Genomic DNA, 26,294 nt, shown 5'->3' on the forward strand with positions numbered 1-26,294 from the left:
ATTTTGTATTTGCATTTAAATTGGTTTGTTTGGTCGATGAATGAAATAAACTTTTGAATAAAAAACATATATATTATCATTATTATTATTAAGATCCTACGTTTTGTTGAACGTCCCTCCTTATGTTCTCCGCCAAATCATTATTATTGTTATTTTTAATTAAGTTTTATATAGAAAACAATTTGGGTTTGGTTTTATCAAGCCCTCCCCAGAACCATAGAGGTGGTTCCTGAAATGTCCTGCAGGTGGCGCTGAAGAAGCATGGGTGAATCACTAAGAATGTGGAAATATGCACAAGAGAAAAAAACATTTATTTTTAACAAGGACCGGATAAACTGATTTAAAATAACAGGACGAAGAGGGAAAACCAAGAAGGTGGAAGTGATTCAACACTGTGGCTGCCTTAAAAACTCCAGAGAAGACGAAAGAGGAGAAGGACAAGAAGATGAAGGAGGAGGTGAAGGGAGAGGAAAAGAAAGAGGAGGCAAACAAAAAGGAGGAGGAGGAGGAGGAGGAGGACAAGACGAAGAAGGAGAGCAGGCACAGTAACATCACAACAATCACACCAAACACTGAGGGCTGCTACACATGACTTTATTTTATCCAGCTCCTTAAATCAGAAATTACAGGTGTACATCTATTTATTCATTAGTCTCCAGTTGAATCTTAAAACAGTTTTCATTAAACGTGATAAAAATGTACATCATCATATATAGCATCAATATGAAAATACTGACAATCTTCATTATAAATCTATACCATAGGATTTATCTGGCAAGCAAAAAAAATCATTGCTCAATCACTTAAAAAAAAAGTAAAGACTCAAACGCAAAGAACAAGTCGCATCTTTTGAAGTCGTGCCGACACAGCGGTTTCTTTTCTTTCCCACAAAATAATAATGATAATTCACAGTTTGGAAAAACAAAAAAAACAGTGTCATGTCTTGCACGGATTCTCCTCTTGCTTCAGGAGGAACAGTGAAATCAGCGATTCAAATCGTCTCCTAATGGGCAATAACATCTACTGTACCATGAGATGTACAACCAAAACAATCAATATATAAAATAAAGTTGTACAATGTGAACAGAGAATATGCAAAATACATGATTAGAGAATAAATAACAAATGCCGCCATGGTTACAATCCCAGTGTCCTGTGGTAAAGAGATAAAGAAAATAAATTAACATTGATTTCTAAAAAAAAAAAAAAAAAAACCTTCCTTTCAAGAGTACCATTCATCACTGTGCTTGATGTCGGGAGTGAAAGAAGCCAGAATCTAACCATCACCAGCGCGACTATAAAAAAGGCCAAAAAGACAGTACCTTGTACATATAGAATGAAATATAATGGCGTATGCACATACACATCCTTTTTGTTGGATTCCAGTCATATATATATTTACTGTGAGAGGCTCAGAGATTTGAATAATAAACAGAACTAAAGAGTATAAAGAGTGTGGTATTGATTACATAGTTACTACAAGTGAGTATCGGCTCAGATGAAGCCAATAGACATTATTGACAGCGACTCTGCTGCTTTTCAGATGTTTACTGAGCTCTGGATAATTTCCTGACATTCCCTGGAGGGGCTCTAGGTGAGAATGCAAACGTATGAGAGACTAGTTAACACCCATGTGAGAAAACAGCAGGATAATGTCCACAGGATTCACTGCAATTGTGTGTGTTTGACGAGGATTCTGCGACCTAACATTCTGCAAACGGAGTCAAGTCAATAGAATTTCTACAGCCCCCAAAATCTGAAATTTGCCTCGGAGGTCACAGGGATTTTTAAACATGGTGTTTAAGAAAAGTTGATGAAAAACTTTGGTCGAATCTGTCTTTATGTTTTACAGCCTCGCTCTAACTGAAATGCTAAATACTGATGCAGACTAAGACATGCAGTACATTTAGCAGACCAGCCTCACCTTCAACAAACACAGAAAGTGAATGAGTTTGTGCCCAGTGCACCTGCATGAGTGTTTGTTTCAATGTGACTCAACCAGGCTTTACTTTGAGATACAGGAAGTTTCATTTCAACTCATTTCTGTTGTTGTGTTTGTTAATAGTGTCACAGCCCAACTATCGATGGGTGCAACTTAGGCCCAGAGTCAACATGAAGCATTTGCTCATAGAGTGTCGTTAATTGAGTTCAATAAGGACGATGATACACAAAGGAAACGGTGCAGAAACACTGGAGCGATCACTTTTCATATGTGAATGACTCAGGACACATCCAAGTGAACTCAGGGCCTGTGGATAGACAGAGATGAATATACTGTACAGCACTGAGATACGATATATTGTGTTGTGGTCCAGACAGAAAGGAGGGGGAGAACAAACAAACAGAAACAAAATTTAAATCACATTCACATTTTCTCATTTGTACACATGCAGCAGGGGAAATAGCCCTTGTCATGGAAAGGAGAGGGAGTGCAAGATTAAGGATATTTCTTCTAACATGTCCCATTCCTGGGGAGAAGCAATTTTGCGTGAGTGATAGCAACAGATGGAACATGGCCACTGTCATAACCTGTGAGATAAAATAATAATATGTTAGGGCTGTCACTTTATATTCAAAATTTAAACTTGAATTTGAACAGGAGATAAGATAATAGTTGACCTATAATGACATGTTCGCTTTAGACATCTGAAGTAGTTTGCCTCATGATCCAATAGGCGATCACTTTCAGTTTGATCTATTTCGTGCCCCTCTTGATCTATCAGTAAAGTAAATCAGTCATGATGCCTTTGTTTTGCTACAAAAAGGGAGGATGCTAGCAAGTAAAGCCGTCTTGAGCAGACAATCACGACACCAAAGCACCTGAGAAGCTGCTTGTGAAAGTATTTTAGATTTTGCATTACGGCAAAGAAACGAACAGAGGTGAGGCTGTTTGTCAACTTTGTACTACGCAAACTGTCGGCTCATCTGTTTGCTTTCCACCGAAGTAAGGAAGCAGAGGCGGCACCACAGACAAACAGAGCAATGTCAAGTGTTCATCGTCATCTGACTGGTGCGGGGGGGGTTTGTTTGAATATATTAGAATATATTCAAACAAACTGCATGTCATATCGTATATATAGATTTTTAGAAAAAGGAACAGCCCTATCATATATTCAAGAAAAATAAACAGAAACAAAATATGCAAATCATATAAAGATACAGGCCAGATGATTAAGGGAAGAATAATTATTATTAAAAATCATCAACCTTTCAGTCATTAACAGCAGATAAAGAGGAAAAACAGCTAAAAACAGAGCTTAAAAAAAGCATCTGAGCCAACACAAGAGCCCAGACTTCTAACAGAAACGAAACATTTTTATTGCAGGTCTCAGCAACTGGTCAATTGTTGGAGTAGAATAGAAGTCTGTGGAAATTACCACAACTGTTGACCAATCCAGACGCTGTGGTCACCTGGGAGACGTAGTGCGGTGCAGGGGTGGGGGTGTGGGGAGACAAGGCAAAAAACAAAACAGTACCAGATTGTCAACAAATGTCTCATTTCTGCCCTCTAGTGGAAATTCAGCAGAAATACAGTTTTGGGTTAAAAACAAGTGCTTCTAGTGGTTAAAAAAATAAAGTGGAGGGTAGTGGAGAACCAATCTACACTTATCCTTCACTTCTGTCTGGGACAATTTTGTGCCTGAAGAACCTGGGATGGGGGTAGGTCACCACTATGGCACACATGCATGATAATTGGCATGTAGAGGTGTAGGTGTAGGGGTACGGTGATAGGGTGCAGCGTTTGTTGTGTACATGTTGGGATGTACAAACATTTAGCTGTCAGATGTAATACCTACACACATCATTGTGCTTCTCAGATACAGTCACTGTACGATGGAACCTGTGTCTGAACTGCTGGTCCATGACTTCCCCAAAAGTGTGTGGAAGTATTTGTGTTTGTTTCCAGTGTTTAGAGCGTGAATGTCTACAGAGTTATAACAGTGCCATCTTCCTCCAGGCTCCGCCTCTCCATTGCTCTGTCTGGGGATGGCGTGGTCGAAGTGGCGTTGGCGTAGCTTAGTGATCCACTGCTGCCGCTGGCTGGCAGGGTCCCATTGGCATTGATGGAATGAGTAGAAGCGGAGTTGGTGGTAGTGCGGAGGTTGAGGTGCGGCTCATACCGAGGCAGCGAAGGCATGCTGTAGTTGGAAGAGGCGTGTCTGATTGACTCGGCCTCGCCTCCCACCTCGATCACCAGGTCCTCGTCATCCTCGTCGCTCTCCAGCTCCCCGACAGGGAAGTTCTGGATGATGTGCGACGGCATGGAGGCCGCAGCACCACCCTGTGATGAGTAGCCATAGTAACTGGCCCCGCTGTCCGATGAGCGTCCTGAGCTACCAGACGCGGCGCCTCCTCCTCCACCACGAACAACATTGTTCCGCTGGTTAGCAGGCTTCACGGTGATGATGAGGTTGTGGCTGTTGGCAATCATCATGTCTGTCACCTGGTCCAGAGACTTCCCCGCCACCTCGATGCCGTTCACTTCCAGCACCTCATCGTTGACTGCTAGCAGGCCGGTGCTCTCCGCCAGCCCACCAGGCACCATGCGAGAGATGAATATCCCCGGCACCTTCTCCAGGCCCTGTGGAGTGACCCGTACGCTGGAACCATCACGGATGTAGAAGCCCAATGGTTTTTCCTGGCCATGCTTGTAAAGGCGTACACGTCGGTGCGTCTCAGGGAGAATGTCCACATCGATGATCGACGAAACGGGGCGAAAGTCCTTAGGGAGGCTGATGATGACGGGTGGTTTTTTCCTGTTGGTGTCTGGCCGTAGAAGAACCGCAGAAAGCACGGTGTTTCTCTTCCTGGTCAGCGAGTCGGTACCAAAGGCTGTGTAATCAGCTTCCTCTGCAAAATAACAAGATAGAGGAAGTAGAGATAGAGAAGAGGAAGACAAAAGGGGGAAGGATGGCAGAAAGAAGAAGACAAAGAAGATTTTAACAGTTCTGGTTAATTTTCTTTTAATATCAAGCTGGGCTCATTAAACATGAATTCATTATTCAGGCTGACATTCTGTTGCATCATGTCATTTCAGGAGAATGAATAATGCTTTGCGATAGAACAGCTCTGAGCCTGAGGTGTCACTGCAGGGTGCCTGTGTTAAACACACACAAAAACGCTGATCCCCACAACTCCCCTCAGGTCGTACTGATGCAAAATGCCACAGCAGCCAAACAGGCGCTCAGCTCAACTCCTTCATCAGCACTCAGTTGTGCTGTGGCCCACAAATTAGTCTCCATATGCTGCTCACAGCCTCGCAGGTGCACATGGTGCGCAGGGATGCTGTTTTATTGATTTAATGAGCATATGTCTGGTGTGAATCCTTTTAATCTCAGGATGCATTTTTTCATATGATGAAATTTCTACTAAATAAAGGACAACATGGTGAATCCAGTCCCTAACCTACAGCTTTAAAGGAGTAGTGTGACAGTTGGAGATGGAACTTGTCATTAGTTTTGTGTGTGTGAGCTAGATAATGATCATAGCTGTCCATTGAATGTGGAGATATAACCAGGAGCCAGTTAGCTACAGCTAGCATTGACTGGAGGCAGAGGGAAACAGCTGGCCTGGCTCTGTCCTATATAGAAGCACCTCTTAAGATTACTAATTAAATCTAAGGTTGGTAATCCTTGTAAGGCTAGTAAGGCTAGTTAGACTTTGAAAAAAATGCAACCGAAAGGTCCTACTCCTCCCATCAGCCCCTTTTCAAAGCTTCACCCCCAAACACATGAACAAGCACTGACTGACAACGGCTAGAAGCCGACTTTTCTGTGATTCGATCGCCTGTCATGCGCAGTAAGAGCACAGACATGACGCACACAAACAGAAAGATACATTGACCATTTCATCTTTATTTAAGTTTTGGACCAAATGTCGGCTGAATTGGCCACATCTGTAGTTACTGTTTCTAGTTTAATGCCACACTTCAATTTATTGTTGGTTTAATAGAGAAGTCAGGTAATAATTAACCATCATCCAGAGCAACAGTGACCAGATTATATGCTGCACACAACACGAGTCTGGGGAGAGGAGGCTACAGCGGCAGAAACTGGAAGTTGAAGGTGTGTGTTGTCCATCATCTGCAACGCTTCATCTCACAGCGGCTGCTCCTGATGTTTCGTCCCTGACATATTTCAGATCCTGCTGTCAAAATAATGCTAAAAATTACCCACGTTTAGTTTTGTGAGCTAACCTTGCCAACAATTGACATAATGACAGTTAAATGCTTTTAATGTGAAGCTGCAGCAGTGGAAAGGTTTGGTTTGCTCACCCCGCAGCAGTAACTTCATGCAACATTTCTTATGTAAATATCACTTCACACACTCAATTTGTAAAACTGTAAATATTGTTATACTTGTAATCAGTGGTTAAAAGCTATCAATATCGTGTTACCTCATTTGTCAATAGGGATTTAGCAGACATTTATTCAAATAAAATTCCTCAACACAGAAGTGAGTGGTATCAATCTTCTCATCCACCTCTCAGCAAGAAACGTACGAGCAAATGATCAAATGTTTAACTACTCCTGATCCCAGCCTGATCCCTGTTCACGGTTTTTAGGTTGCTGCAGATACAATCTGCCAGGATACAGGAGCAACACTCACTCACTTGTCCCAGCTGTTATTGGCTTGTTAAATAACTCAGTGTGAGTTTTATGGTGTATTTATTGTCCTTTACTGTTTGTCAGATGATTGTCTGGTTGAATGTTGACCCCCATAGCAGTAAAGATCCTTGATCCTTGAATATGATGGTCATATCTTAGCTGCATGAGTCACTGAGGTGCCACTGAACTATGCATGTTATGTACATTTTGCATTGGGAGTGTCAACGGTGTCATGCTACTAGACTTTAACCCAGTGTGGCTCATATCAACACTAGGCTAAGGGCTGGATGAGTAAGGGAGGGAAAAACTGTACCTTGGTTCTCTAATAGTTAACAAGCATAATATCGGCAGCTGAACATTAACATGACTTTCAATTTCATTTTATGCTGGTCTCAGCCTGATCAACTCAGGTTTTTGTCTGTTTCTGATGTTATTTTTAACTTCCTCGCATTTTGCTGTCTTAACAGCACTTTGAAATCTTCATTATTAGATCAAGTGCTCTATAAATAGAGCTCTGGCAGTCTTACACTGAAAACGTTCCTATTACTTTCTCCCTCGTCTGTGTGTGTGTGTGTAATCTGGGAAAATGGCCACTCAGGTGGCTGATAAAGAGTCCAGTTCTCAGGTTCCGACGGGTACGCACCCCACCACTCCCCCTCCATTCCTAAAAACAAAACAAAGGATTGATTGTCCCGAGAAAGAGTGGCAGTATCGCATTTCAGTTCCCATGAGGCACGAGTCTAGTGTATACACATTTGCTAGATCTTTGCCAGTCCTGACCTTGATATGGGCGAGAACTACACATGAGAAAAATATAGCAACAGAACCTTGAGGTTCCATGACAAAAGGCTGAAACACGTGTTTCATCACTCAATCGCTGTCACTGTTCTTTCTACATGCAAACAAACACGGCCATAAAGAGGAGCATAAAGGGCGTACAGGTGGATGGCTCACAACACGTGCACACACACATGCCTTCTTCCAGCGCTGACACAGAGGGTGCTCTTGCGGTGCAGTCATGCACAGGAGGAGGCAACCCTACACATCTCATTTCACTCGCTCTAGTCTTCTTTTCATCAGAACCATCCCTCCATCTCGAGCGTATGAAAGGCCACATCTGACAATAGGGTTATAGTTGTATGTGATGGTCCCTTAGGGGCACTCACAGGCGCAAACACACACATGGCAAGGAGATGCTGCTCTAGCGTCAAATGGTATAAGCTTGCAGCTTCTTGACTACAGTGTGTGTACCCATACACAGAAACAACATCTACAAGCCCACACAAGCCAGCATTCAGTGGAGAACACACACACACGGATATCTATAAGGTTTATTTGTGGTTAGTGATGATGATGAGAGAAACCCAACACCACAGCTACATTACAGCTCATTAGTGCACACAAGCTCTTAGTCTAATTGGCTGCAAAGACCTATCGGCAAATCACAATACAAACACAAACACGCGCACACACACACACACAAAGTTCCTCATTTGTTAAAGGACAAATTACCAGAGCATAACACACTACCCCACTGTCCCAGTGATGCAGATATAAAAATGTTTGAACAATACTCTTGTGTGCTTTCAGTGCATATTGTATGTAAAATAGGAAACTTGATGACCTGTAAATGGTTGTTCTCTATTTACAAACACCACAGAGTTCATTCTCAGACCAGTCATCTAAAAAGGTAATTTCCTATTTTCTAAAGGTTGGGACAAAATGTTTTCGGATGACTGATCTCACAGAGGTCAACGTGGAGGCCTGTCGCCCAAGTAGCAAACAGAAAGATAAGCTGCCTGTCTAGTGTGAAGTTCTACATCATGAAATCAAACACCAAATGTTTAAAAACCTGGACAGAGTTCATGTTATATCACCAAAAACAACCAGCAGTTGGTTTAAGATACATGTATTTGTCCATTCACGTTAAGCTGTATTCAAACAACCTCTGGAGGATGTCCGGAGAATTGGTTCGGACTTTCTCCAGCGTTTGTCTTTCACACATGAACGTGTATGTCTGAAAGTAGCTTTAGTTTGTTATCAATATCAACATTTTAGGTCAAAACAGAACTTTTCACCTGACAATCTGACCTCAGTTACAAGACAGAGACATCTCAACATGAGTCACTGACGAAGCTGCTGGACCAATGGTTAACATGCTGCAGCTAATGAGTGTACAGGAATGCGTCTGCTTTGGCTAATGATTAACTAAAACAATCAGAGGTCAACTATTGCAGAAGGTGATAGAAGACTGTAAATGTCCAGATTTAAGAGGGTATTTATCACACAGCTTTTGTCAGTGAACATTTCGCTTCCTCTACGTGAATACGTGACGTAAATATATGTCAGTTACCATGACAAAAGTGTATCACAATCTTCATTGTTCACAAACCTAGAAGACAAAGGGTCATTTTCAACCCTACACTTGCCATGGCTCTGCACAGGTTAGGTATCCCAGCTATGTAATGAGTGCTTTGCTATTTTCTACACTGAATGGAGTGAATGGAGTCAGTGAGGAGCAGAGGAGGCGAAGTAACAGAGGAGAAAATGACAACCCTGCAGCACGTCACAAGTGGGGACACACAAGGAATCGCCTTGTCATTCTTTTCTGTAGTATGTAACTTTATACATACACACACAGGGTGAACAACTAATGCATCTCCTTCCTGACACTGAAGGGACTCTGCCTAAGGAGAGGAAACTACTTGTGTGTGTGAACTGGCATGGATTGGTTGAACACATCATCTCCCTCAGTGGTCGGTTCTTCACACACTCTGGACTCATCATGCTCAAACTGTGGACTTTGGTTTTTAAAGAGCCAGTGTCAATAGCTCAGAATAAGTGGACTGTGCAGGCATTCAGAACGTGCCACAGCTATGTACACCATTATCTCTGTCCAGAACTGCTTATCTTTACCAAAACCAATTATGGAAAATATGTTTTTATAGTTAGGTCTCACCTTTTTCAGATGAGAGAAATGTGCACCAATTTCTTGTAGCGCTTTATCAATACACCCACTTGTCCTTACAATTATGATGATACAGGATGACGAAGCACTGGGTTTCATTGTAATGTAATGACTGCTGACGACAACACCAAATATCCATGACTTCCTGGTACTTGTTCCAGGGCTGTGTTAGGGAAACCTGATACGGTGTCCAGGTAAAACAACACCAACCAGACTGAGCACTGTGACTGTCAAAAGAGAACTATGACTAATATGAAAATTATTAGTATAAGATCTTCTACTGACAGGACAAATGCAGTACAATATTTTTATTATATGACACAACAAGTGACCACTACTGTAGCTACTACTGTGCCTGGGTAATTACAAGTGAGAACAGTGGCAGATGAAACATTATGAACAAGGTGACAGAACCAATCTATGGAGAAAAATTAATAAAACACTATACAATGCATTAAAGGTTCCCCAGCTAATCTAACCACTTTTAAATTCTTTAAAATAAAAAAATAATGCTGTCAATAAAACCAGTCTGCGGTATAAAAAAACCAAACCAGTCTCGACAATCAAAGGAACAAAAACACAGACGAAGGACGAGCAGTTTAAGTTTGTAGAGTTCTGGAAACAGTCAGGTTTGTTGATGACAAGCTAAGATGTGCACCACATGGCCGGTGCCAGGGTGTTCCTGACACAGAACGATACAAGAGGGGGAGGAGAGGGGGAGTGTACAGGGTGTGTGTGTGTGTGTCTGTCAGTGTGAACTTGTGCAGAGAGAAAAACCAGCGGTGGAAGAAAACTAAAGATGTGAAACAAGCAGGAGAGAGAGAAACACAGCGAATACACACAGCGGACAGAGAGAGAGAGGGAGAGAGAAGAAAGTAAAAGAGAGAGGGAGGAGGAGATGATTAAAAAGAAACTTTCAAAGGGGTACATTCCCGGAGGGTTACTATTCCTGGTGTGGTGAGCATACCTCCCTGGCACAGCCCAGATAAAAGTGCCTTGTTGCTGCTGATATGAACAGGAGAAAGAAATGGAAGAAGTGAGGTCAAAGGGAGAGTGCTGAGAGGAAAGGACGGAATAGGGACACCAAGAAAAAAAAAAGACAGTCTATACAGTGTACCAATATAAGTCCATTGTCTGGGAAAGGGAGATGCTGTAGAGGCAGAGGTGGAGACAGAGACAAAGTCTTGATATGTAATTGAGCTGACAATTTGAAGAATTACTTATTAAATCCATAATTAAAAAGACCCTGGTCATAGACATTAGCCTCTTTCAGGCGTCCTCATATAATCTCACTCATGAATTCTCCATTACACTCATCAGTCCTGCTTTATTACTCTGTCTTGGCACGAGTCATTTATCAGAAAATAAAGACACTAAAACCTACACTGCAGGGGAGCCCAGCTATAATGTAGCAGTAAGTGATGTAGAATTAGCACATCGATGCAGAATTAACACATTTCATTTGCTTGTCTACACTTGTATAGAGCACTTTCCCTGTGTGCTTGTTTGTATCTCGTCACTGCGGTGTGATGCATCTCCATCAATTTCTTTTGTGCTGACATAGACACCTCTCTCCTTCCTCTGCAATTCCTCGTCACCTTCCACTCTTTCCCTCCTCCGTGGCTTTTACTCATATCTGTTCTGCAGTCACTCTGGTACATCCCTCAGCATGAGTTTTCTGCATCTCCACCTCTGTCTTTCCCTCTTGGTCTTGCAGATTTCAGCCACTGTTATCCCTCTCTTCCCTTGAACTGTTCTCTCTGTCCGAATTTTAAAGATGCTACCACAGCTAAATCAAGCACAGGACTCAATGGTCCTCTGAGGCCAGCATATGGGAACAAGAGTTTGTCTGAGACAATAAGTTGACGACAACAACTGGGACTGGTAGGACAAGTATGGATTTGATGAGGGGCTGAATCATGTTGCTAATACTCAGCATGGTGCATGTAGACTGAGCTGGTAGTGGCAGGACTACAGCGGTGTGTGGACTCAGGGTACAGAGGAGCAGGGATGTGCCTGGGGCTGAGGCTGGATTTGAGCTTGGGACAGGGGCAGGTCCTGTGGGGAGGATGTAGATTTTAGTGCAGTGTTAAATGAGGGAGGTGGAGTCAGGGGTGTAGTGGCGAGATCTGGGTCTGATAAACCAAGCCTTCTACGTAGCCGTGTTATGGGTAGCTTCCAGGAGGAGAGGGGACGTGAAGGAGGAGATGTTGGGGAGGATGGAGGAGAAGACGGGAGGGAGGAGCAGCCGCGTGGGGTGGGGGAACCCAAGTCTAGCCTCACAAGCCTGTCACTCATTCGTCTGTATAAGGACTTTACTCTGGGCGGATGAGCATGGGCATTCCTGCCTTCAGCCTCTGGAAAACAACACAGCCACCTGAAGTTAGATCTGGCCAATAAAGATATTTCACATAAAGTCAAAGTAAACACAGCCGAATGCACAGTAGGTGACACAATGAAAGACTCAGTAACTACAATAAATCACAAACTGATAACCACATGTATTTAGTTATTAATCGATGAGGTCGGATCATGACTCCTGATCGTTCTGGTCACTTTAACTTTAACCCTGATTGGATAAGTCCTGACTGTGTGCGTCACTTTACATCTCGTGTTGTGTATCAGGTTTAAACATGTGTCTCATAAACTCTAGAGCGAATCAAACAGACAATAACTTGTGATCAGTGATGGTGTTTATTGTTTAAGTGTAAAGTGAATGCAGGTCAGAGGGGGAGTGAGGAGGAAGCAGATTCAACCGAAACAATCACCATAGCAGAAAACATGATTGTGTTCAGTCACTGGATCGATGCAGATTCGTCCACCTCTATGAAGGAGTCTAAACATTAACATGCGTGCTCCAGCTCCTCCTACACTTTGTGCAGTGTGCGTCAACCTAACTTGACATGGATAAAACTCTATTCCAGCCACATGATTGGTTCGGCACGGTACTATTCTCATTAACATTGGCTGTTCGTGTTGTCTGTCAAAACATGGATGGAATGAGTTCTTAAATTTCTATCGAGGAAAAGTTATATCGCAATAATTATCACTACAGCTTTATCGCCCAGCCCTAGATTGTATCATTATCTTATTTTAAATTAGCCTGATTCATAACTCAGAATTTGACATTGGTAATTACTGAGATGGCAAACACTTCCATTGAAATCATTAGGAAGAGATCCTATTACAGCAAGCATGGATAGGTAACAATTACAACAACCACTAACCTTCTCACTGTACATACAGGTATGTGAACATCATTTCAATTCTGGGTGTAGAAAGGATTAGGAGAAAATTAAGTAAAAACAGTGGCAGCAGTTAAGCAACAGTGTTTGGGAGCAGCATGTCAGAGCCTGCTGGTCAGCTCATATGTAGCCATCCAGAGTAAATAAGCCAGAATAGTGTGCTGGAAGAAATTCCCAGATAAGCATATCAGTTATCATGCTTCATATCAGTATCGCTGTAGCACACAGCCCAAGGGACAAAAACAACAGAAAGAATGTTTCTTTTTAATTAAAACTCAAGAAATACTGCCTACAAGCCAAAATAAAGAAGTGACACACATTATTACTGAGGTCTAAAGTGTGATTTTCTCCATTATTGCCATCAATTCTTAGAATGGGAATAAACCGCTGATCTTCATTTCAGTTCACATCCATGATTTTCATTTTCAAACACAAATTATGGCTCCTCATTCATCTCTTTGCTCAGAAAAGCCACCATCTCCATGCTCTTTGTCTCTGTTTCAACTCTTGACACAGTCTGTGGCGTTCTCCAGCAGCGGCATCATATCAGCTCACATTAACAACGTGTACGTATTTGACTTCCAAGCTGGTAAAGTTCATTTCCAAAGTCCTTTCCTCCCTCTTCTATCCATTCATCTTCCCAGACCAACTGAACTAAAACATTCTGACAGAGCGAGTGGATAACCACCGTTTCCCCACTTCCATCTAAGCCGCTCTCCTTCCATCTTGTTACAGCCTGTATTAAGTCTTATCAGGCCAGGTTTCAAAGGGCAGAGAGAGCAAGGCTGTACTCTCTCTCTCGTTTCACCCTTTCTCCTTCACTTTCTCTATCCATCTATACCCCTTGTTGACTGAGCCCGGCTCTGTAGTCCAGCCTGGCCTGTTGTCCTGTCTAATCTAGCCAGCAGACGTGATCAGAGACTGGCCACATTCCACCAAAAAAAGGCCCCCTCCCTCCATCTCTCTTCATTTCTCTCTCTCTCTCTCTCCCCCACCCTCCCCAGCATGGGCCTCATTCTGCATTCCTCCCTCACTAATACTATTCCCACTATCCTCTTCTCTCTCTCTTGTTGCATTCCAATAACACTTACACTAGTCCCTCTCCTTTCCCCACATCTCTAATTACATGCCTTGCCTAAACAATGACTTATACATTACTCCCTCTTTAATACCGCTTACCCTCCCTCTCTCTTTCATCCTTCCATCTCTCTTATTAGGCCGAAGATATGTTCCTCCTCCACACATTCCTCCTCCAGTGCTATGAATCCATCCTTCCCTCTCTCATTACAAACTTCATCCCAGGGAATAATTTGTGCACTGTGGACAACTTAAGATCCACTGGAGGGGTGGTCGATTATTATTTTCACAGATCATGCTCCTAAACCTAACCAGCTCGTAAACCAGCACTTTGTCTCTTTTGCTTTGATCCCTTCATCATCTCTATAAATGCCCCCCTTAAAAACTCATTCTGACTTCATGCTTTGTTTTTTTCACTTGAAACACTTTGTCCACCATCTCTCTGTTTCATGTGGCTCTCTGTGACCCCATCCTTGTCACTATGCACCTACAGCATCTCTCCCCTCCATGACATAACAGACTTTGTTCAGTACATTGTTTAGCACACGTTATCCTGCTCTACTGCTTGCTTTGCAGGGTGGGGAGACTTTTGTGTGCATTTCCTTTTTTGTGGACAAATGACTCATGTGCTGGTGACTAATTACCAAGACAGTGCTGGGATATGCAAATAAAAGCATTCCTGTCCCCCTCCATACCTTTCCCCTCTAGTGAAGGGTGAAGGCACCGAAACCATGCAAGCAATGAGCAATGTCACCAAACAAACTCACACCCTGAGAGAGACGGAATGAAAAACTGCGACATGGACGGAGACCTGGAAACTCTGTGTATGTTGTGTTTGTGCAAACTCAAAGAATGTTCTGGACGACTGATACAGGTAAACATGGGAGTCTCCTGAACCGAAGAAAATCTCCTGTGACAACCATAGAAACTCAGGCGTGACAGTTTCCCTGATGTCAGTTTTGCTTGTATCAGAAAACTCAACAGAAATGTTTCAAAAACATTCAACATTTCTCCACAGGCCTATGTGGCAAACAAAAATATCAGAAAAACAATAATACATTTCTACTGAAATTTCCTTGCAATCCAATCCAATGTTTTACTGTCTACTGTGTGTACAAATACACAAAGATATGTGAAACACATGGACCACACACTGCAAACAATTATCACATCAATCTTGGAATATTTGTGGCAGTTATAACATGTCAGCCAGAGCTGGAGAGGTAAATCAGACAGGCCAACTATTGCAGTTTGTCTGGAACAGAGGTGCTAGACTATCTCTACACTGTCACTGTATATATATCATAACAGTGGTGACACAATGCCCTCTGCATTACCCTGGCTGCTTGTCAAAACCACACTTCATCCAAGTATCCCGTTGTTCAGCAAGAAAACCATTTTCTGTGGTTAACCTGAATTCCTTTGGGCTGTGCTTAAGTATATGAACAAAAAAACATTGTACTAAGAATGTTGAGAAGGGTCTTTTCTATCTCCTGAGACCCAAAACTAATTAAATCTAGTTTTGGTAATCCGGACTACACTTTGAAAAAATGCTCCTGATACATCCCAACAACTGCTAGAAGCCAACTTTTCTGTGACTCACTCGCTTACATCTGGCTATCATCTCTCTGCTTCTGCAACCAACCGTTTCATTTGGACTGAATTAAATGATTAGCTGTGTTTAATACAGTCCTGCGAGGGCCACAGACATCTTATGTTAATATTGTTGGCTATCAAGATGTGAAGAGGATTTGGAAAAATAAGATAAAAACTGTTTCAGAAACAACCTACCAACCCTAACTTTAATTGAATTATATATATATATATATATATATATATATGACTAAATTTGTATTAGTTTAAGACTTTAATTAACATAAGCAACAGGGATTATATCAACAATAAATTATAAAAAATAAATAACTGAGTGTCAGTACAAATCAGCCAACTAGTAAGAAGAAAATGCAGTAGAGGAATATCAAACTGTGTCTGAGGTTATCTGGATCAGATTCACCATTGTATACTGTAGTATTTTTTAAAAGTAATGGCTTCAAAAAGCCAATATGAACTGGGCTTTAATATCAATATAACTCAAATAAGTTACTGGATTACTTTTTTAAGTTTTAAACCACTGTGATGGTGTTGTGAAGATCAGTTTCTGGTTTTCATTTATAATATACTTAAAATAAAAGTATGTTATTGTCACAATACTGCAAAACAAAAGGAACGTGGGAGACAGGATGTTAGGACGGCCGACTAGATGATTAGCAAAAGGCCAGATGTGAAACAGCTGCATTTGTCAGGATTTAAAACAGCAGTCATTGACAAAACACTACAGTTTTGTCTTTGGCAGCTGACTAATGAACACCATGTTCTCCATTTACACTGAGCGTAGCAAAAACAGTGTGAACCAGGAAATGGCTCCGAACAGCGATCAGTGAATGATAATGTGCTGCCTGGAGTGGGTATGAATTAAGATCTTATTGATTCTCATTGTGTTCATGCACAAAGAGTTTGTGAAGAGAGTCTGACACACATACTTCTCTACTACGCTCAATCAGCTGCAGCTCTGTGAGAATCTCGAACACACTGAAATGACAAATGAAGCTGTAGCGAGACAGCTCAAACAGACCACTTGTGTTTTCAAGTCTGAATGCTAGCGGCCCTGCTCCCAGCATGCTTTGCAGCTCTCATCAGCCTTAAAGAGACTCCAACCCTGTTAATCCACCTATGAACAGGCCTCTTCAGAGCTGCCATGACAACCAGTAAACAGTGGACACCTCACTGCCAGCTCAATAGCCATCGACACATTGTTCATGTACGGAGGGCAGGGTGTATAGTTGCTGAGTTGTAGCGGTGTGTGTGCTGGGGCAAGTTTAGAAATGATTGGCAGTGACAGAGTCCACACAAGCACAAACACTTAGGCCCTTTTTCAGCAGTGAACAATGGAAGACTAATGGCTGATCAGAAATGTAGCGATGATGCAGAAACAACAACAATGTGGGCATTATTCAAGACTCAGACCACAACAATACACCAACAGACACTCGCAGCCACATATCCATCCCTCTGCATCCACCAAACCAGCTGCTCACCAATGAATGCACAAAACCCACAGAGCACCTTTCTTAAGATACACACAGCCTGGGTTTAGACAAATAACATAACATGACACGCATGGACTGAACTGTCATCATTGCTGTTTTCAGACATTAACTGTTCACACAGTGGGGTATGGACTTTGTCCAGAGTTTGCATTTTATTATGTAAAGGAGGCAGCAGGAGATTCTCGGGTCAGACGCATTTACAGAAAAATCTCTAGAGTGTTAATGTGAGGGGTGGTGCACCAGGATGTAACACATAAATTCCACTTTGGAGATCAGACATTTTGTAAGCACAGAGACACAGGCATCAGCCCTTATTACCAAAAAGCCCTCGGAGCATGTTGTCTTTCCAAGTTGGCATCTTAGTTGTCCTCTACATGTATGGCATCTCTTTTTCATCCTGAGATATGTGATTATTTCTTGTTTTGTGTCCTTTGCATGTTAGAAATGTTATTAACAAACCCATGCTAGTAGTGAATCCTCCGGATAATCTCCTGTGGATAATCTCCTAGATATTGTCTGCAGCAACTGACTCAGACATATACATTCTCACTTACAGCCCCTCCTGATAATTTCAGGAGATTATCCAGAATTCAGTGCAGGTCTGAAAGTAGCTCATGTCAACACAAGCTGTCTGGAAGAAACATGTTTATTATCATTGACACTGGAGACGCAGCCTTGTTTTTATTACCTTCAAACATATTTCCCAGATATCTGTGCAATAAGACTTCACTGCACTTTTCTATGAAGGTCAAGTAGGAACAAACTTTAGCCAACACTGCTGCCTTGTCTCAAATCCTGCTCTACTGCAACAATGACCAATCTCATCGCCTCTGACTACCAGCCATCTACGAAATGTAAACACAGAACTAAACACAAATTGTTTTGGTGGAATCACTCATCAGTCAGTAGCTAAATGCTGAGGTATGGTTGCACAGGTTAGTGTGGCTGTCCCAGAGTGACCATCCATCATCACCTTCCTCTTATGTTGCTGGTAACAAACACGTTTGCTGTTGTCTTGCCTGATTAAACACCATCTCTTCTTGGTGTGGAGTCATCTGTGCAGATAGCACTATATCAACAAACATGGTCATGACAAAACCGATCATCACAAAAACAATTTCTCCTCCGCAAAATCATTTGTTTTTCTGTCAGTCTCCCATCGTATTCCAGAGAAAGCAGAATTTAAAGATGTGAAATAGATAAACAGCTCTTAGTGCTCAGTGTTAAAAATGTTCTGAGTGGGCCCTTGGCCTGACACAGCTCACTTGGCCCCGACATAGAGAAGCCATTAACTCAATACACAACAGAGCCATCACTTGAGATAATAACTGCAGATATATAATAAATGATCTATAAGCTGCCAATTTGCTGCATCTGCACACTGCAGGGCCTTTTAAGCTCGGACCAAATGGTGCTTGAAGGGGGGTTGGCCAAATCAGGAGGGAAACCATGGTCTGATATATGTCTGTGGGGGGTTGTGGCTGCATTAGTGTTTGTGTGCGACTCCTGGATTTGTTCTATATTTTCTAGAAGGAGGTGCACGTGTGAGTGCATGACTGATGTGGGATGCCTGCTAGCTTGCATGACATGTGTTTTCCTGTTATTTGTGTGTGTGTGAGCAGCAGTGAGCCCAGCATGGGGGCTAGTGTCTGGGGCATGTAATTGAAACACAGTCGCATGCAGTGCAACACAGTGACCCCACTAATCTCCTCATGACAACATGGCTTAGCTTCTATAGGGTCATATGGCACAGCGAGGCGGCTTAAACACATCACAGTGCAGCCCGCCCTGACCCGGCCAGCAGACCATAGGGTCCTTCCTGCTTTCAACAGGTCACACTTAGAAACTCAAGAATTAGGATGCACTTCAGAAATCAAAAAGAGCAGTTACAAAATTATATTTGCCCTCTGACAAAAACAGGTTCACGCAATCCATAAGCTTGTGCAAACAATGACAAGTTAGGTGCAGTTATGAGAATTAATAGCAGCAACAAAAGTGTTCTTTTTCCACCCACGGAACAAATAAATGTCACCATGTGCTACCACAGCAGGGCCAGCAGTAATAATTGGAAATAAGTCAGCGAGTAAGTGAGAGACAATGAAAGTATTGTAAATAGGAAGTGTATGTAATGAACTTCAAACCCTAATTCTTCTAAAACTATCAGTCAGCAGGCAAAAACACACCTACCGATTGATTGCCATGCTAAACTACAGGACATCTTATCTAGTTGAGTTCCCCCAGGGAAGTTTTATGAAGGGTGCTCAGAGAGAATTAAAACCATTTCCAAGAAACAGCAAAGCATTCATTAATCTTTCTTGCCTATTTATATTGTTTTTCTTTTTTTTTTTTGTCCTGCCATTGCAGTACAATTTTCTTTGCAAGTAAACAAAGCTTCTCTGCAAGGTGGCTGACCTCAAACTTTGTGGAACTGAAGGGGAACACCAAAGGGATTTAGTCATTTGTTTGCAATGACACCTCTATGTGGACAAAGTACTCAGGGAATATGTTTACAAATGAAAAGGTAATATAATCCTAAAGTGGTATGTAATACTTTTATCTAATATATTAATCTAGAACAAAAAGCACAATAATATATTTTCTTATTTAAGGACCTATCCCATCTTTCTAAACTTTATTTTCAAAGCCAACACAGGACTTGTGTTTGTATTTTCATAGAAAAGCAGATTCCACCTGCCAAACAAGTGCAAACTAGGCCTCTTTGTTCAAGCACCTCCTCTGTGCTTACCTTTCCTCTGCAGGAACAGCCTGAGCAGAGGGCTGGCAGTGGAGATGGCCTTGTGGTAGTTGTCATCGTTGTTGATGGGCAGCAGGTCGCCGTGCACGTCGGCGTAGCCCACCAACAAGTCCACATTGGGGATGCGGTGTACGTGCTGCAGGAGGCCATAGAACTCATCGAATCGGCCCGGCTTGGACCGATCCAGAGAGAACCGACGAAACTCGGCACCAAACTGTGATGGAAGAAAAGAATATACAGATGAGGACAAGTGTGCAAACAAAAACACACGTGAGTATGAAGGAGATGGAGAACTAGACTAAATTAAGAACAAGAAAAAATGGTGAGCTCTAGTTAAAAGCAATATCAAGGCGCATCTCTTTAAAGACTCCGAGATTTGAGGCTGTGACTGAGGAGCAGACACTGCACTGAACTGGCAGCATTGTAAGAATCTGTCTTCCATGTGGACAAGCTCTGACATGCCACATGTGGTGAATTATTCATGAAGACTTTGTGACAGTCGTGTCTCTGTCTCTCTATGCTTGTGGATGTAGCGTGTTCAAGACTGTACAATGCTGCCTGTCAGAATGTTTGGTTTGCACGTTGTTGACAGACAGACTTGTGTTATGACAAAACACATCGCTGGCTTTTGAGTAACATCTTAATCAGTGGTGATCTGACCATCTGATCAATGGCTGCTCAGGATGCCTGATCTCTGGCACACTGTCCCATTGGTGGTGTTGGTAAGCACCAAGTGTTGTGGTTACTGTTGCCCAGCGCTGACAAAAGATGATACATATTCACTGCCAACTGTGGACACTGGTCATTGTATCCATTAAGGCAGAGCAGGAATTGTATTAGTTATAGGTTAGGAAGCCGACCAGGTCACAGGCCTGTGTCTGGGGCATGAGAAGACAAAAACATTAAATATGACCTTGGACTGGAGCTGAGCAAAGTTAAGAGATATTTGGTGTAGAATGTTGTTGGGGGTGCAACAAATAGGCCACAGTTTGTGTGAACACATACAACTAGCTCTAAATACTAGTTTGGAGCAGCAAACAGCGCCTTGAGGGGCCTCGTTCCTCAGCATGAGTGTCATCACGCTGCAGGCAGGAGGCAGGCTGCCTGTGGCGGAGGGAGCCATACGACACCTGCACAGAAGGTAGCTTAAAAAAGGGCTTATTTGACAAGAACCCCTAATGATTGGGGAAAACTTCCCACAGTATTCTGCTAAAACAAAGACTTAATTCAAACTTTGACTCAATATTATCTAATTCATCAATTTCCTGTCTGTATGACTGAATGTGGAAATCGTATCCTGCGTCATCTCATTAATGTAACATTTAGCAGGAGTATTAGTAATGGCCCAGTGTCAAATTTGGTACAATTTGAATATGTTCAATAATAAAAAATGTGACAGGTGCTCTGTAGCTGTCGGGGGGGGGGCAGTGTACATTTAGACTGTGGGCCGAGTTAAACGTGTCTTCTTCCTCTATGTCCTCAGATAAACTACAACAGTGGTCTGCAAATGGGTCAAACCTCAGGTCAACATTGCCAATGGATGACATTCACAGGAGTCACAGGTGCCGATATTCTTCATGGCAACAACGTTCATAGAATCAGGTCCTCTTCGCAATTTGTCTTCCAAGTAAATGCACAATGTTCGTTACGCTGCTGCCCTTTTTTAAATTGAGCTGAATCACAGAGCCTGTATTTTGAAAAGTTCTGAACTTTGGTCTGAAGATTGTGTCAATTGCTCAGCAGAGCTCTGAAATAGCCAACATGTTACGTATGAAAAAAACCTCCAGTTTAGTAAATCACTCAAAGTTAACAGATATATATCGACCACACATGTGAACAGAGGCAACTCAAACAGGCAGGTTTAGAACAGGCGGGTTTAAAACAGGCAGGTTTTAGAACTAACGGGTTTGGATCAGGCGGGTTTAGAATAGATGGGTTTAGAATAGATGGGTTTAGAACTAATGGGTTTGGAACAGGGAGGTTCAGAACAGATGGGTTTAGTTAGAACAGACAGGGTTTAGAACAGATGGGTTTTAGAACTAATGGGTTTAGAACAGGCGGGTTTGGAATAGATGGGTTCAGAACAGATTGGTTTGGAACAGGCGGGTTTAGAACAGATGGGTTTTAGAACTAACGGGTTTAGAACAGATGGGTTTGGAACAGGGAGGTTTAGAACAGGCGGGTTTGGAATAGATGGGTTCAGAACAGATTGGTTTGGAACAGGCGGGTTTAGAACAGACGGGTTTTAGAACTAATGGTTCAGAACAGATTGGTTTAGAACTAATGGTTTAGAACAGGCGGGTGTAGCTGGGGTAAACAGCAGGGGGGGGGGGCTGTGACAGGTGACACGGGCTCACTGTGGCGTCAGCTGACTATAACCTCCACCTACAAACTTCCTCGCTAGCTTAACTTATCACTTCTACCTGAAATCACAACTACGACACTGTCGGCGTCAAAGTTTTAAATATGGCGAACTACCACGAGCTAGTCCGGAGCGACAGGAGCCGCGCGGGCTCGTTCAGCTCCAGCTCGTACCTCGGTCATTTGTGCGACATCATAACTCGCCATCAAGCCACTTAGCAGCTAATTTAGCCCGAAGAGTCAGAGCCAGCGGAGAGCGAAGATGTGAACTAAAGTGATGAAGAGGAGTCCGCACGCACCTTGCTCTTCACCTCCACGGTACTCAGTGAACGGCTGCTCGGCACTCGGTGGTTCTTGTTCATGTTTCGCTAGCAGCGGGTCCCGCCGCCTCGCCTCTCACACTCGCCCTGGTCCTCCTCCTGCCGCCGCCGCTACTGCCGCTGCTGAGTATCCGAGCACCGCGCGTGTCAGAGCGGCTGTTCCTGTCCAGTGGCCCCGCGACTCCTCGACGTCCCGGGGCTTCACGTCCAGTCTGTGAATGCGACAGCACCGATCAGCCCGGAAACTTCTCTCCTCTCATGCTGAGCGGTGTCACAGCAGCTCCAACACAACTGCTGTACACTGTGAGTGTGTGTGTGTGTGTGTGGTTCACCTCTAACTCTACCTCTGAGTGTGTGTGTGTGTGAGTGTGTGTGTGTGGTTCACCTCTAACTCTACCTCTGAGTGTGTGTGTGTGTGAGTGTGTGTGTGTGTGAGTGTGTGTGTGTGTGTGTGCCTGGAGAGCTGGTGACACCACATTTCAAAATAAAAGCCGCAGCCACTTTCTTTCCCACTGTTTTTCCCCTCACCGTCACTTCAAAATAAGAGCCCTCTACCTTCCAGTCCCAGCACTGACATTCAGTTCAGTTTATTTAAGTCCACAAAAAAATATTTGAGGAAAGCAGGTTTAGTTTACATAAATAAATAAAGCAGAGAAAAAAGGTGCAGGCTGAAACATTAGCTTTCCCTTCAGACCCTTCATACCCAGAAGAATTCCACTAAGGCCATATTAGGTCCTGAGATTAATTCCATCAAACAGAAACAGACAAAACTTCTATTTTTAAAAACATGTTTACGATTACAACTCAGTCGTGTATTTGTTAATCATCTTGTTTGTTTTTCATTTTTTAAACATGAAAAGTGAGCTACACATTTTTATTCGACATCATAATTATTCTCTGACCCGCAGAGGTCACCATTTAAGACTTAACATATCCAGCAAACTTTATTGCACTATTTGAAAATGATTAAATTCATAAATTTATGGGTTTGCACAGTTAAAACAGATACAATGAAAACACACAGGAAGCTAAGAGCTCCAACGAAGAGCTCTCCTAACAACTCAAGGCAAAACAAACTGGATAATATGAAACCGGCAAACAGTCAAACCAAAAATACACATACTTGTAAATAACAAATATGACCCACTCCATTTTCCATTAGTCAACTGTGGAGTAAGGATGTTATACTAGCGTTTGTTCAGGATATTTTTATGCAAGTTCAATTTCTACAAAATATTATATAATCCAAATTTACCTCATTACCTGAAATCATACCTAAAAACAATTACTCACCTTTCAAAAAATACAATAATGCCACCTCAAAAGAATTAGGACATGACGAATATAAAAGATATGGCTAAAAAAAATAATATATATATATATATATATATCACTATGAATATATTAATTAATCAATTATTTATATATTAATCATGTGCTACAGTTCTATGGACTCACCCATAATGTGATTTGGGATAAAAAGGCCCTTAAAAATTAAGTTAACTCCAGTTTATTCAAGTCAAAATATCCTAATAGTGAGCCAAAATCTGAACTTGTAACAGGATGTGCATGTCTCCCATTATTTACACAATGTGTGGTATTATTTGCATGTTTTCTTGAGGCAGACTGTGTAGCATATTCCAAGTATATAAAAGGAATCATTACAATGTCAGATATAGCTCCATATACAAAATTTATGAAGGTAATACCTGTAAAATATTTATAGTTGACTGAACCATTTTTCTTATTGTATAGTGACATCTTCTGGCCAAAGCTATATAGGCCCACTGCTGCAAGGGGCTGCACAGTGTATACATGCATTTACAATATAGTATGTGTGCACTGCAAAGTTGTACTCTGTGTCCTTCTACCATGTTGTGATAGAAATAGCCTGGAATCATTAATAATAATAATACATTTATTTATACAGCACCTTCATACATAAAATACAGCTCAAAGTGCTTTACAATCAAATCTATAAAATCAAAGACATGAAATAAGAGTTCAATGAGAACATTTTAGCAATAAAACAAAGATTTAGGAAGAAATACAAATAAAATAATATAAAAGCTAGACCATAGAAATAGGTCTTGAGTTGTTTCTTAAAACTATCAACAGAAGAATCTTGTCTGAAGTGTGGTGGGAGTTTGTTCCAAACCTTTGGTGCAAGAGAAATCTGCTTCCCCAAACTTTTTATAGTTTGTTTTTGGGATATTGAGCGAGCCAGCAGTAGACGACGGGAACGGTTTGGAATATATTCCGATAAACAGTCAGAGAAGTAAGAGTGTGCTGTACCATTAAGAGAATTAAAAACAAGTACAATAATTTTAAAATCAATCCTCAGTGATACTGGAAGCCAGCGTAAAGACGCTAAAACCGGAGTAATGTGATCTTTTTGTGATCTCGTTTTGTACAAGTTGTAGTCGATCAATGGATTTTTTCGGTAATCCTGAGTATAGTGCATTACAATAGTCCAGGAGAAAAAGTATAAAAGCATGAGTCAGCTTTTTAACATCTTCCAGAGTGAGGTACAGTCTTACTCTTGCACAATTTCTTAAATGACATTTGTGACATTGTGTGTGAATTAAAATCAAGTTCTGAGTGAAGTGTAACACCCAGGTTCTTTACTTGCTGGTACTTACTTGTGCTACGGATAGATATAATTGAGCATCATCGGCATAACAATGATAGCTGACACCATGGTCACTAATAATGTTTCCCAGTGGTATCATATATAGGCAAAATAGTAATGGACCAAGAATGGAACCCTGTGGAATAATGAAAAGGTTATCATGCTGTTGTGAGACATGGTCACAGAGGCTAACAAAAGATGCCAGTGAGGTATGTGTTGAACCAGTTTAGAGCTGTGCCTGTGATACAATTCTAACTTTTGAGTTTGAAACAGGATAGATGCATTTTTCTTATCTGCGATCACTTGAAGATCATATGTTATTTTCACCAGTGCTGTTTCGCTGCTGTGCCCCTCTCTAAATGATGATTTTAGTTTATGATTCATAAGTAGAAATTCATCCAACAGTTTAAATATGGCCTTTTGTTGGAAATGGGTTGTTATGCGCAGAGTAATCAAGATTAAGTTTTTTAAGAAGGGGCTTTACCAGAGCTGTTATAAGTGCATCTGGACAGATACCTTTTTCCAGTGAGCAATTTGAGCAACGTCTCAAAGCTCGAGAATAAAACTGTCTAAAACCTCTTTAAAAAATGTAGTCGGGATTGCATCCAATGAGCATGTGGAAGACTTCAGTTGTGAAATAATGTTACGATGATCTGCTCCACTGATTTTTCTAAAAGAATTTAGAGTTGTCTGGGAAGACGTTGGGGTTGAGTTATTTGATGTATCTTTGGTGTTCACAATACTGGCACAGATATTTATTATCTTGTTTTCAAAAAAATCTGCAAACTCTTCACATTTTGATTGTGAGGCAGGACATGTATTTCGCGAGCTCTGAAACGGATTTAAAAGGTGATCGATTGTTAAAAATAAAAACCTAGGATTGTTTCTACTTGTTCTATTACTTCACAGAAATACGCCTGTCTCTCTCAAGGATCTTGTGAGAATCCCTCTGTGGGTTGTCAATCTGCTTTTTCTCCACATTCTCTCAGCTCTACGGCATTCCCTCTTTAGCAGACGTGTTGTGTCATTTTTCCATGGCTTTAGTTTAGTCTGTGATTTCTTTTTTGATTCCTCAGGTGCCACACTGTCAAGAGCTGATCTTACTTTAAAGTTAAAATGATTTCCTTTGTCATGTATAGATTTAAAATCCCTGGGTAGAGCTTTGATTTTGATTTTGCATGTGAGTACAGAACTCGGCAGCCGAGGATAAACATAGATAGCA

At 41.8% G+C, this 26,294-nt stretch overlaps 1 protein-coding gene across 1 annotated transcript; it reads right to left on the bottom strand.

Annotated features, from left to right (window-relative positions):
* Positions 1-577: 577 nt before the first annotated feature.
* On the bottom strand, positions 578-22,870 carry pard6b (par-6 partitioning defective 6 homolog beta (C. elegans)). Its single transcript, XM_020089452.2, has 3 exons — positions 22,420-22,870; positions 19,751-19,973; positions 578-4,851 (listed from the first exon to the last, which is right to left on the bottom strand). Exons 1-3 carry the CDS (start codon positions 22,480-22,482, stop codon positions 3,926-3,928), a joined length of 1,212 nt encoding a protein of 403 aa, XP_019945011.1. The 5' UTR covers positions 22,483-22,870; the 3' UTR covers positions 578-3,925.
* Positions 22,871-26,294: the final 3,424 nt, after the last annotated feature.

Source organism: Paralichthys olivaceus, chromosome 6 (assembly GCF_024713975.1).
Source record: "Paralichthys olivaceus isolate ysfri-2021 chromosome 6, ASM2471397v2, whole genome shotgun sequence".
Classification (NCBI taxonomy): domain Eukaryota; kingdom Metazoa; phylum Chordata; class Actinopteri; order Pleuronectiformes; family Paralichthyidae; genus Paralichthys; species Paralichthys olivaceus.